Source organism: Gadus macrocephalus, chromosome 1 (genome assembly GCF_031168955.1).
Source record: "Gadus macrocephalus chromosome 1, ASM3116895v1".
Lineage (NCBI taxonomy): Eukaryota > Metazoa > Chordata > Actinopteri > Gadiformes > Gadidae > Gadus > Gadus macrocephalus.
Genome location: NC_082382.1, coordinates 5,275,993 through 5,290,099, shown reverse-complemented (window position 1 = coordinate 5,290,099; position 14,107 = coordinate 5,275,993). Strand labels below are relative to the sequence as shown.

General features: G+C 42.2%; 1 protein-coding gene across 1 annotated transcript; it reads right to left on the bottom strand.

Annotated features, from left to right (window-relative positions):
- Positions 1-1,625: 1,625 nt before the first annotated feature.
- tshba (thyroid stimulating hormone subunit beta a) lies at positions 1,626-2,988 on the bottom strand. The gene is made up of 2 exons (XM_060063951.1): positions 2,534-2,988; positions 1,626-2,241 (listed from the first exon to the last, which is right to left on the bottom strand). The coding sequence occupies exons 1-2, from the start codon at positions 2,693-2,695 to the stop codon at positions 1,975-1,977; spliced, it is 429 nt and encodes a 142-aa protein (XP_059919934.1). The 5' UTR covers positions 2,696-2,988; the 3' UTR covers positions 1,626-1,974.
- Between the last annotated feature and the right edge of the window lie 11,119 nt (positions 2,989-14,107).

The window sequence follows — 14,107 nt, the reverse complement described above, 5'->3', positions numbered from 1 at the left end:
GGCTAGTGGAAAATTCCATTCCTTGGTAGGTGGGCGGTACTAAGGGTAGGGGGGCGGGACTAAACTGTTCAGTCGTTGGTAAGTGGGCGGGACTAAAAGTCATGGTGATGCCTCTGACACCAGCCATCCGAGTTGCAAGTGGGGAAATCCTGTCATAGAATAGCATGAATGTACATTTGTACATCTGCCCATCACACCTCTAGAATAAACCTGAAGGTCTGCTATTGGAGACAAGAAGCCGGCCTTGTCGTGATCGTTAGTCCAGTTATTTTCCATCATATATATATATGACGTATTAGGACAGTGTTTCAGTGTAGTCCAGTTATTTTCCATTATATTATCATGATATATATATATATATATATATATATATATATATATATATATATATATATAAACATATATGCACAATAGGACAGTGGTTTCCAAGGCAGCGTTCCCTGAACGGGATTACAGCAACCATAATCTGCTAGTGAAAAGAAAATTGCAAATAGCTGCCGTTAACAATATCCTTGTTATCCTCCATTTTTACATTTATTCATGATTGATTAATTCTTGTTAATAATACTTGCGCCATTTCAATAAAGTACATTTGTACATCTGCCCATCACACTTCTAGTGTAAACCTGAAGGTCTACTCTTTTTGGCAAGAAGCCAGCCTTTTCAATAATACTTTTTGACAACTAATGCAATTTCCTGTTGGGAGCTGGCTGGGTTTTAGCCATAAAGGATAGGAACTAGAATGATTATTTATCATACTGGGCACACTATATTTTTAACATTTAAATAAACACATACATTAACATATTTTCTCTACAAAGGCAATGGAACAGGCATGGTGGCCATTTCACCTTCTACCACTCTTCTGTTCCTTCTCCTATTTAAATAATGTGTTATGAAAGCAGAATGGAAGCCTAACCCTAAAGGAAACAGAGAGCAGGGATCTACTATATCGTCTTTCATGAATGTTAAATCAGATCTGATATGCTTCCTTTAATATTTATTAATCAATGTAATTTTCTGACACATTTGTGTTCCCTGCACACAAAGAAGTAAGCTCATAAATTAACTATATTTTATATTATTAATATTATTATATTGTATGTATTTTAGACACCTACATGTATGGCTCCCTTTGAATGGCTGCAAAGTTATGGTTATACTCTCACAACAGTGTTATTATAGATTTGGACGTTCCAAAGTGAGTCATGCAGGCTGAAATAGCGGTGGGATGTCATGTGAGGATAAGGCCATGTGACTATGTGTTTATTTAGTTAACAGTGCATACTGTACAGTCTGCTGCCGTCCAGAACACAATGTGATAATGAACAGCAACAAACAGATGAATCACTATTTACAGACATAAGCTTTCATTCAGCGGCTTCCATGGGACACAGGTTTAAGACTAGATTGTATGTTCATCACGAGGGAGTCTGACACACACACACACACACACACACACACACACACACACACACACACACACACACACACACACACACACACACACACACACACACACACACACACACACACACACACACACGTACACGTACGTATTGGGACGCCTTTGTGTATAATTTTGTCGCCCAAATTAATAATATTAAAACATAGATTTGTATGCGTGATATTTGAAATATCTTTATTTGGAAATAAACAAAAAGTAACAAAACGTTTGTATGCAGTGTATATTCAGATGTTGTTTTTTCATGGTATTATACTCCCTAGTGGAAAATTAGCCTAGGTTGATGCCAATATCCCTTTCTTTTCTCTCAGTATTAACAGGTAAAATACTAATGTCAATATCGACCAGTCCTAATACTAACGATAGAATTAATATTATTAAAAGCAAATGGTGGTCATTATAACATCCAACAGTTGCCTGCTCTTAACCCCATAAACATACTGAAAAGCCCCAAACAAGCATACGAAAAGAAAACTAAAAACCTGAATCAAACAGCCAGCCTTTAGAAATTAAAAGGGCAGCAGGAAGTTGCTCTGGTAGATGTGTCTGACGGGCTTGGTACACGTGGGCCTGTTGCTGCTGGCTCTGTGGGCGCACTCATCGACTGCGGTGTTGCAGGCTCCGCAGTGGCAGCTGAGGGCCACGGGGTAGCTGAACAGAGAGCTGCCCTCGCTGGGGCAGCCGGGCAGGATGGCCGTGCGGTACTCCACCTGGTTGTAGGTACAGCCTCTCTGGAGCAGAAAGCGCAGGCCCACCAGGTCTCCCATGTTGCTGTCCTGTTTGGTTGACATCATGGTTGTAGGATAAGAACACCCAGAAACCCTTATTATTTTTTACTTCACCAGGCCTAAACATTTTAAATGTTACAATTTTAGATGGCTCAACAATCCTACATTAAAGTTCCAAAATATAATAATAGGACTAGTCGAGGACTAGTCTGACGTTTGTGTGAATAGTTGCCCAGCGCAAGATACAATATTAAGATAGATAGATAAATAGACACTTCATTGATCCCTTGGGAATAATCCTTCAGGGAAATTCAAAATAAATAATATTAACGGCACATACCCGAGAGTAACAGAATCCCATGCAGATGGTGGTGTTGATAGCCACACAAAAGTTACACTCGGGCTTCTCCACGTAGAGCGCGTAGTCCGTTGGGACGCACATCGGAGCAGCTGGGCTGAACATCAGCAAGAGGACGCTGCCCACAAACACAAAATAATCCATTCTCTAGATTGAATTAGGTTGCTAACTATGGGTCAATCTACGACTTGATGTGGCTCTTAGCCGAAGCAGGTTTTTATGCTTGGTTATCTGCTGACCCGCTGAAGGTTGGCAGTATTTATGTTGTAACATTGTAATCCTTATTCATACCAAGATCCTCGTTATCTTTCATTTGTGATGAGGGGGAATATCCAATCCATTATGTGATTGACATGCATTAAAGAACTCAAAACACAGGTAGGCCTATAGAAATAACTTGGAGGAGTAAACCCTGTGGGTCAGCATGCCACTAGATGTCCCCATATGAAAGGAAATAGGCTACTCCGTATTTTCTGATTTAGGGTTTTAAGTTTGCGATGGGGCTGGGGGTATGGTTGGTATATGGTCTTTTTATAGACTCCATAGCACTGAATAACAATGCAGAGGGACCCAAAAGTGTATCACCAAGAACAACCACATGCAATTAACACAGCACAGCCAAAGATCACAGAGCAAAACGAAGGCTCTCGCCGAGAGGGCCAGGGTGTTTGTGTCTGCATGCGTGTCCACATGCTCAACAAAGGTTCCTCTCAAACCTTCGTCGCTCCAGGTTGCTCACAGGCCTGCTTCTACGAAGGGGCAATAGGGGGGCACTGCACCCTCAGTTTCATGTTTAATACAACCCATAAAAAACGCTAAACAATGACTGGGCATTATTGGTTTTGATATATACATCACTGAAAGCTCATATCACAGCAGTGATACAGCAGTGTTTTCTCGATGTGTATGCTGACCACGATTTGGCCAGTATATCAACTGCCTCTATCCCCTCCACACCAACAAAGGCAGACGCCCAAAGGAATATTTTTGCTAAATTATTGTTATATTATATTATTATAATCTGTAAATCCTCTGGAAGATATCAATCCCAATATCTGGTCTGCATGCAGATTTCCCAGATGCGAAGCTTGATAGCCCCTACAAACAGAAACAAGAGGCCTTTACCCATACAGATATGATTGTAAAATTAGAGTTTGGGTTACTTTTTAACACTTGTTCTCATGATCATGGTTAATATTACGGCTGAACATTATGTTGACTGGTTGTATGCTCAATGAAAAACTAAACAACGAAGGCCATGTTTCTCAGAATTACAAGAGGGCAAACTATGTCATCTATTCCGGCAAATTTCAGCCAGTGATATTAGGATGATACTAGCAAAGATAAGCCATGTTACGTTAAAACGCAAAAAATAAGGCAAACCAAAACATTAATCTCTGAAAAAACATTAAATCATTCTATTATCAGGCTTTACCAGGTAGAATGTATTCAGATAAAGTTTATGCAGTGATTCCAATGCTGTAGCAACTAATGTGACCGCATAGTTTATTGCAACAATCTGGTTTATTGACCACAGGGCTGACCCGCTTCTAAGGGAACCCATCTTTATTAGGATATATTTCTGGCCTCAACTTCCATAGGAACATGATCTCCAACCTAAACGACAGAAGAGACCACCCATAACAACCCATATGACCGTTTCTGGTTTAGCACCCCCTAGCGGCCGAAGAAACAGCAAAACGTCACGTATGTCAAGGTGGTCTGTCAAAACAAAATGGATCTGTTATATTCTCAGTAGACGGCATTTGCATTAAAATGCACTTTGATCATCTTTTTAGCAATAAATGTGCATTTAATTTGGTAATCTTCAGTCAGTAAATGTAGATTTTGTTTAGTTTGTTAGTTAATTTCTATCGTTGCCATGGTGATTCATATGGATGCTTTCCCTGAGACCACACTGCTTGTCTTTGTGTTTTGTGTTCTGAATTGTTGTGTAAAGTGTTATTTTATGTGACTGTTCCTTCAATACAAAACGTTGATTTTCGATTGATCCAGGGATGACATTTATTTCCTTTACTTTGGGACGGACTGGGACGACAAGGATTATTGGGGCACTAAGGAAGTTTGATTTGATCCGATCCAAAGGTCATTTTTATACATTTTGTTGTACAATATAAACATGAAAAATGAATACCACTTTAAAAGGTTCTTGAAGCTTTAATGCGTCAATAAAGTAAAAGGACTACCAAATGATCATCATCAACTCGTAGACCTATACAGGAAGTGATAAAAACACACCATTCATGGGGGCTCTGAATGACGAAGGACTACGATTTTTATATGAAACTTTATATGAAAGAGGGCCTCAAGGACAAGTTACATGATCAATCTGGGGAAGTAACCCCTTCAGGAAGTAACCCACTACGGCCCACTCTTGATATTTTGAGGAAGTAACCCACAACGGCCCACTCTTGATATTTTGAGGAAGTAACCCACAACGGCCCACTCTTGATATTTTGAGGAAGTAACCCACAACGGCCCACTCTTGATATTTTGAGGAAGTAACCCACAACGGCCCACTCTTGATATTTTGAGCTACAATTCTTCCCAGACTGACACCCTTGATCACTCACACATATCTGAGAATCAGACTTTGGGCACAATAACGTTTTATACTTACATCTTACTCCCAAGTCATTCTGTGCCCCCATGTTTAGTATGTTTGCTTCACTTATTGTATGTCTCTGATTATTTGGATAATTTTAGTAAATTAGCATTTTGGAATATTTTCGTCAGCCTTTTAATCTATTGATTGCATTCACTCATCAAAAACCAAAGTTCCTTTCCCCCAATTCCTTCTCAACCATGGCTGAGATAACCCCCATTATGAGTCTCGTTGTGGAAATACCAGAGACGTCAGAGAACCTGACGTGTTATGCAATAACACCAGCAGCAGAACGGTTATCCAAATAACAAAGAAGTGTACAACACATGGCCCCATATGACCAAGTGGAGCTGAAATTGGAGCGTCTGAGCTTTCATTTTTTCAAAGGCAGATCAGGATACCTAGTGCTCGTTTTACACCTAACACCATTTCTAGCTACTGGGGAACTATAGGCAGGTTAGGATAACTCATATTAATGTTAGAAAACCTCATAAAGTGAAGTAAAGTGCCGATTTAGAAGCGTTCGCGGTGCCCCTAAACAATAACATTGAAGCCAAACATTGCGCCGGGCAAACTCTATATTCAATGAAAAAAGTATCTGGAGGGCTTATTTGATAGGTATACATGCCAGAACAAAGACCCTGGGTTATATTTTTACAAGAAACTAACAAACACAGTGGGAAGCCTTCTACCATGAAGACCTGGCTACATTCGTAGACACAGTAATGTCTTACATCAAGTACTGCATTGGGAATGTCACTGTGGAAAAGTGCATCCCGGTGTTCCCAAATCAGAAACCATGGATGACAAGCCAGGTCCGCACGCTCCTCCGGGCCCGTGACTCATCCTTCAGATCAGGTGACAGAGCATTGTACAGCGCCGCTCGCGCCGACCTGAGGAGAGGCATTAGGTGGGCCAAAGTATAATACAAGAGGAGGATAGACGAACCGCTCAACAACCCCTGGCAGGTGTGGCAGAGCATACAGACCATCACCAATTACAGAGGCTGTGCTGTGACACCCGGGGACTCAGATGCGGCATTGGCAGAGGAGCTGAACAGCTTCTTTGCCCGCTTTGAGTCTCAAACACAGCACTCAGCCACATCACTCCAACCACGACTACAACCCCCATCAGCCTCCAGCACCCCCCCACTCACTCTTGAGGTACAGGACGTGAGGCGGGTGCTCAGTGTAGTTAACCCCAGGAAGGCTACAGGCCCAGATGGAGTACCAGGGAAAGTCATGTGCCAACCAGCTATGACAGGTCTTCACTGACATTTTCAACCAGTCTCTGGAATAAGCCGTTATCCCATCCTGCTTGAAATCTGCCACAATCATCCCAATCCTTAAAAAGTCACCCACTACCAGCCTCAATGACTACCGCCCCGTAGCACTCACCCCAGTCATCACCAAGTGCTTTGAGAAACTGGTTTTGAGACACATCAAAGCCTGTCTCCCCCCACCCTGGACACACACCAGTTTGCATACCGGACTAACAGATCCACCGACGAAGCAATAGCCATCGCTCTCCACTCAGCGCTGAGTCACCTGGAGAAAGAGGGGAGCTACGTCAGGATGCTCTTCATTGACTTCAGCTCAGCTTTTAACATCATAATACCAGACATTCTGATCCCCAAGTTAATCAACCTGGGGCTCCCACCACCCACCTGCTCCTGGATAAAAGACTTTCTGCTCAACCGACCCCAGCAGGTGAAACTGGGTCCTCACCTCTTCTCCTCCCGCACTCTCAGCACTGGCTCTCCCCAGGGCTGTGTGCTGAGCCCACTACTCTACTCCTATTGAAGATTAACTGAGATTTAAAACACTTAGACTAATTCAAGAGAGAGAGTGCAAAAGAAATCGAGGGGTCCGGAGCAAGAATTGACAAAAGACTTTATCGTGCAGAAAAACAACATCGACAACAGTCTGAGTAGGTTTGCAAAGTCACTGGCTGGACTTCGGTCCCAGCCCTCCTTTATACACATACAGGAACTTTGAAATCCAATGGAGGTTCCCTTTGTCCCTAATGAGGTTTTCCGCCTTGTCTCTTCGTCTCAGCATGTTATCAACCGTGCCCTGGTCTGAGGTACGCAGGGATTAGGCTTGTCAGTCAAAATGACCCACGCCTGAAAGGTGGAGGTCAACATGACTTGACCCCGCAGTTCCCAGGGCATTTCTACGTACCTACCATCTGGTGTGAACCCTGACTCAGGCGTCATGTGTTTTCCACTATTTAAAATATTAAGCCTATTAATAATCATGGTTTACTATAGAATATACTCACTCATTTCTACCACACTCCCTCTACACATCCGACTGCAGTCCAACCCACCCAGAGAACATCTTTGTCAAATTTGCTGATGACACAACGGGCCTTATAGCAGGGGGAAAAGAGGCGGCCAACAGAGATGAGGTCCTGAAACTTGGGGAGTGGTGTGTTTCTAACAACCTGGCACTGAACATCAACAAGACCAAGGAACTTATCCTGGACTTCCGACGGAACAGAGCCGCCCCTGCCCCCCTGTACATCAACGGTGAAGGTGTGGAGCGAGTGCAGTCCTTCAGATTCCTCGGGAGTCCACATCTCTGCTGATCTCTCCTGGTCGGTCAACACCTCAGCGCTGGTCAAGAAGGCCCAGCAGTGGCTACACTTTCTGAGGGTGCTCAGGAGGGAGCATCTAAACACACAGCTGCTGGTGACCTTCTACCGTTCCACCATCGAGAGCCTGCTGACCTACGCTGTGTCAGTGTGGCACTCCAGCTGCACGGAGGCCGACAGGAAGAGACTGCAGAGGGGGGCAAACGTCGCGCAAAAAATCATTCCTTAAGCACCATCTACAGTGGTGCAAACACTGTCTCAGCAGGGCCAGAGGGATCCGGAAGGACACCACCCACCCCGGCTACCATCTCTTCAACCTGTTGCCCTCTGGCAGGCGCTTCAGGTCCATATATGCCAGAACAAATAGACTCAGGAACAGCTTCTTCCCCAAAGCTGTCACCATACTGAACTCAGACCTGCACTGATGTTTGTTGTCTGTTTGTGGTCTTTACTGTCTATTTAAGTTTTACTGTGTATTTAAATTTTTATTTATTTTTATTATTTATTTATTTTTATTATATATTGCTTTTGTATATTATTATATATTCGATAACATGTGTGCACTTTTAAGGAGCTGCTCATTGCATTTCGTTGTACTTTGTACAATGACAATAAAGCTTTCTATTCTATTCTATTAAACATAATTATCATTCACCGACCGATAAATGTGATGCAATAAATGTGCATCAAAAGCGCATTTTAATGCAAAAACTTTGTTCTTACTGTACGTTCACATCAGAAGCGAATTGCGCTGCAAAGACGCTTTGGTCGCTCACAAAGAATCGCTGCGAATATTTCTGTTCGCTTTAGTAGCTCAAGTCGCTCATGATGTACAATTCAATTTTGCAGACGCATTTAAAGGTGCCGTATGCTTTTAGTACAGACAGCCTTATCAAAGAGTGAACTCCCATACACTTGGCCAAATTGCAGAGACGGTTCTGCTTGTTGGATAAAGTGCTTCGACAGCAAGTAGGACAGTGATTCCCCTCCAATATATCTACATAAAAAAATGTAATTACAACCGAGAACAAAAAACGTTGCGGGCTAGTTAAAATATGTTTCACTGATCTGCATCTGCAAATCATGATCTGGAAATCATGATCTGCACTCATTGTCGCTCACTCAAACAAATTGACATTGGCGCACATGGCTAATTTGCATACACGCACAAGACTGGCTGGCTCTGCAAGGAAAATAATGGAACATATTTATCTATCTAGGCCTATCTGTCTGTCTGTCTGTCTATCAACGCGTGTCTAGTTTTAATGCGATGTATTTTGTGTGTGTCCAGTCAGACTTGTCTGACTGGACACTGGAATTTTGGAATTTTGGAATTTTTCAGTCGGCATTTTTTACAGTCAGTAGGAACCATAAAAGTAGGTTGGAACCAAAGTTCCGGTGTTCGGTGTTCCCTGGGATCCACGCAAGCGAAGAGCGTCTACATTCCGATTGGCTGTCAGTGTTTTGCCGCCGAAAAAAAACGTCATAGTAATTTGCATAAAGTTCAGCCGTCTTCAACTTTTTTTGGTCGCTCTGGTCGCTCTCCTTTTGCCGCTGGTAGCATTCGACGCTTGTGTCGCTTTGGTCGCTCTTGCCCAGGCCCGCCGCTCCCTATACGCAGAGTACGCAGAGTGCGTAGGGCACCAAGTACCTGAGGGGGCACCAAAAATTAAGGTTTGTAAAAAAAAGAAAAACATTATTGAATTAAAAAAATATGTAAATTAGTTATGAAGAGGCCCACAGTTTTTTTTTCTTAATTGTATCATTCAATTTCGGCAAATTAGATGTTTTTACCTAATATATAAAAAGGGGCTAGCAGCGGTCCTGCTCTTGCCCATAGAAAGTGAATGACTTTCGGTGATTTGGCAGCTCAATTCGCTTCTGATGTGAACACACAGTTAGACTTTCTTAAAATGCATTTTCCACTGAGAATCTAATGAATGTCATCCATTTTGTTTTGGCAGGCAACCTTGACATCAATGACTGTGACAGCGGGGTGCTAGCATAAGACCACTAAGAAAAGACCTGAAATTTGACAGACAAATTTTCTACTTTCTCTGTGTAGTTTGAGTGCAGCTTGTTTCTCCAGTTGATCTAGTGAAAGCAAAATCATAGCACCCCCACAGCAATAAAGTCATCAACTCTGCTTCTTTGTTATCAGTTCATTATCAATGTCCTGCCATTGCTATCCTCAGATCAGTAACTAACTGATCTGATCTAGCTGATCTAAGCTCGCTTAAGGTGGTGTTGTCACTCACGCTCCCTCCCACAAGAGATCTATCGTAGCTATTCATTGAACATGGACACAAGCTAGCGTGCATCATTTTTGCCGGTGAACTATGGATCGAAAAAAACATCCTCACAGCAAATTGACAAGCAAAAATATAAGTTTTTTGAAAGTACACTTTCACAGTTTTAAGTTTAAATTGCACAATTGTGCACCAAGACAACAAGCCCACATGCACTCAGAGCAGCTCTCACAGAGCACTCGGCCCTGGATGTTCTGTAAACTTGCGGTTGTGCTGTTTTGGTGCTTAGGGTCTCTGCACTTAAAATGAAATTGGGGATCTCTGTTATTCTACATTAAATAGAAAAACGTTGATTTAAAACTCAAATGGGAATACAAGATCGCACTTCTCACATCTCTGACTTGATGTACATCCAACGGTAGCCCACCCCCCACTTTCAGCGTGCAAAGTAGGCTACAAGATTAACAATTGTGAGCGGTCCATATTGTCCATGATTCTTTTAGTTAATATAATTTGTGTTTGAAATTGTAAATAATTATACTTGAAGAAAATACTTTTGTTTTGAGAATTGTTTGGACAATATGCATTTCTTACTTTCTTTCTTTTTATTTTAAAGTTTGTTAGCCTAAGAATTGTGCTCTTGTTTGCTTGCACAATAAGTACAAGTAAAAAAAGTGTGTTTTTACTAGAGTGTGTTGTTACTTCAAGGCAGAATATGGGGAAGGGGTGCCCGGAAATCTCACCTGCGCCCACCAGCAGGACGCTCGCCCTGGGCGAGCACCTACAGGCCCGATGCCTTTAGCCAGTCCTGGGGAGAGCAGTGGTTGGGTTTCTACAACGCGACACTGCGTGCCTGCCAAGACATTGCCAAGCGAGGACAATAGGTAAAACTTTTGTTAAGTTGCTCTGTGTAATTGGGCAGTATGATAAGACTGTAGCTAAACAAATGCTGGATATGCAAAATTCACCCATCACGATATCCAAAGTGAAATGATGGGTATTATCGCAGATATGGTTAGACGTAAAATAAGTGCAAATCCAGGAGGGTGGACATTTTGCCATAATGCTGGAGGAAAGTAAAGAGCTTTGTTAAGAAATTTTATTTGAGTTATTTGTATATATGTGTAATCCAGGGCATATAAAGACTGGGAAGAGAAATAATTACTTTCTCCTCATTGAAACCCATTCATATTTTACGATCTCAAAGGTCCCATGGGGGTCTACCGGAAGGGGCGGACTTACGAGCTCTATATGGAAGAGGGCATTCAACTATACTAGAATGATAAATTAGGAAGCAGAAGCCCTACTACAGGAAGTGAAGCTATGGTAACTGAGGGGTCAAGGACAGTAACCAGTATGCTATAGTCCTGGTGTCTCTTTTTTATCAAAGATAATCTCAAATTACATACGAGTATCCCTTTGGGGGCTCCAGCATCAAATGCTCCTCCTCATGGTGCCTTATCCAGCGTCACGTTACCATCCAATATGCATACCTGAGAATCAGGCCTCTTTCTCAAAACGACAAAAGGTTTTGAGCGAAAAGTACAAAAGTTGGGACATGGTGGCAGCTCTTTGACATTTTGATCCCAGAATGGAAAACCTGGTCTGACTTTTCCAAAACTTGAAAAACAGCTTTAAGTCACAGATTTCCATCCCACCAACAATTGGGGAAATATAAACTGCCCCGTTTTTTATGCCCATTTACTACCGCCCTGAGACCTAGTGGAGATAGGAAGGGTCTACCTCCCTGAGACCTAGTGGAGATAGGAAGGGTCTACCTCCCTGAGACCTAGTGGAGATAGGAAAGTCCTACCGCCTGAGACTTGGCAACGTTATTCTAGGGCCTGATTGGGACCACCACACTAAGCCTTCGCCCTCTCGTTTGAAGTTTCTACATCTTGTCTAGAATTTAGATTAATTTGTAGAAACGGCTTGTGTTTCCAATGCATTTCAATAGAGCATTTGATGATGCTGTGTGAGCCTTTCCTGTATGGTTGGAGCCCCCAAATGTATAGCAATTATTTTCTTTTGGGCCCTGTTACGGTGTCCAATATACATAAAATGAGCAGCCTTTGGACAACCCAACAAAGACAGACAACAGGGTTTTTGGGAAAAAAACAATGTTTTATGGTTGACAGCGATCTTAAGGTTTCGCACAAGTGAAACACGTAACGCAACCAAAAAAAAAACACAGTCGGCAGAAAAGGCCTAGGTGATTACCACAAAGGGAAAATGCAATGGAAAAACCTCACGCTAACTGCCTGGGAGCGGTTCAGTTTATCTAACTTCCGTGCCCGACAGCGGACAAAATAAAACAGTGGAAGCTATATAGCTACGCTTGCTCTTACCTGAAAGTGCAGAAATTAACCACCACCAATGGTAACAACAAATATGATATCTTTGACAAAATTGATAAAAGGTACAAGTGTGCCAGCGTCTGTGCTCAGATAATAGAGAGAGTGAGCCACCATCCTCCACTTGGCTTTATATGTGTGGGGGGCGGCGCCAACAATCAGGGCGAGCCAAACAGCAACCTGCAGCTAATGCTCTGCCTCCAGGAGGTGATTGATATGATTGAGTGCAGGAGGCAAAAGCAAGACATTCGTGCGAAAGAAAAAAAAACAGCACAAGACCCAGCACTACCACGTAACAGGCAATCTTTCATATAGAAAAACAACCCATCTCGTTAGCTCATTCCAAATCATAATCATGGCATCAACATCAGAAATAGTCAACAAACCCTGAGCAGGAAGAATAACCTCTCACACATGAGGGGGTCATTGCCTCGTAGGCACCCGGGGAGGCGCTGTTCTTTCTGGTGCACCTTAGTATATATGTCTATTTCCAAGCCAGCGGAACCTAGTTTAAGACAAAAACATTGTACAGCAGCTCAGCTGTCACACACGACGCCGTTATAGCAATTTGTAAGCTATGATTTGTTGTAAAACCATGTATTTTATTAATTTTATTAGTAAATGACTGACGTGCTCTTTTAATGATATTCTTTTAGTGATAAATCCTCAACAGAGTTTGTGTAAATTAACCATTATATAGAAATTTGTCTTAATTGTATACATGTATCTCATAAAAGCATCCCTTTTCCTATCACAGAAACCATAATCAATATTTATGTTCATGTATTAAATATAGGATATAAACGTGCATGTTACAGAAAATACAGAAATAAGTAAGGAATAATCACCGAGAGGCCGGGCAATAAACAGTTTGATATGCCCGGCTCGTGGACGGCTTACCGGCTTACATATCAAACTGTTTATTGCCCTGCCTTGAGGTGATTATTCCGTTTATTCTACTTCGCGCCGGCCAACATAATAAAACAATTTATATACTTTAATAATTAGCCTTTTTCTTATTCGTATTGCATGCTTATTAAATGTATGCTCTGTTTAATTCCATCTCCCTCGAAAAGTAGTTCCCTTTAGAACTACGGTGAATAACGTTAGCTCAACTGTAGGTAACGCGTTTCTATAGCAACCACACAAGGCTGGATCTGATCTCACTAGTTTAACAACGTAGTTGTTACATTCGTATCAAGTAAGCTTTAATGACGATCGATCAAACATGCACTCCTTGGTTTATTTTTACAACGGACCTCATGTTTGAAATGTATGTGATAGAAAACGATACAAGCGGCGTATTGATCTACTGTGCTCAGTCAGCAGCAAGTAGAACCGACAAGTCAGCGGGCAATATGCCGGATTAATGCACCCCTCCCAGCCAATCAGAATCGAGCATTCTTAAATGAAGTAGAATAAACGTTGTTAACAAGGTCATATGGATTTTAATGGTTTGTTTTATTATCCATCCGTCTCGGAGGTCCGAGGACGTTGCCTAGCGACACGCATGAACACGCCCCTTTTCCTCGGAAGGCGAACTTACTTGCTCGGATGAACTCAGAGGAGGCCGAGCAAAATTCCGAGACAGAATTCAAGATGGCTGCGCCCAGTGTGACTTGAAGTATGAACTGTTTTCATTGTGCTTGGACCGCTTTGGTGGTTTAAATGGCAATTTCAATCACTCGTACATACCGTCACCGGGGCAAGTCCGGCTGTTTTCAAAAGC

Coding starts and splice junctions, on each gene's coding strand:
- tshba (XM_060063951.1), bottom strand. CDS start 2,695: ATGGATTATTTTGTGTTTGTGGGCAGCGTCCTCTTGCTGATGTTCAGC. Junction 2,242..2,533: donor TGGGATTCTGTTACTCTCGG/GTATGTGCCGTT, acceptor TCAACCAAACAG/GACAGCAACATGGGAGACCT.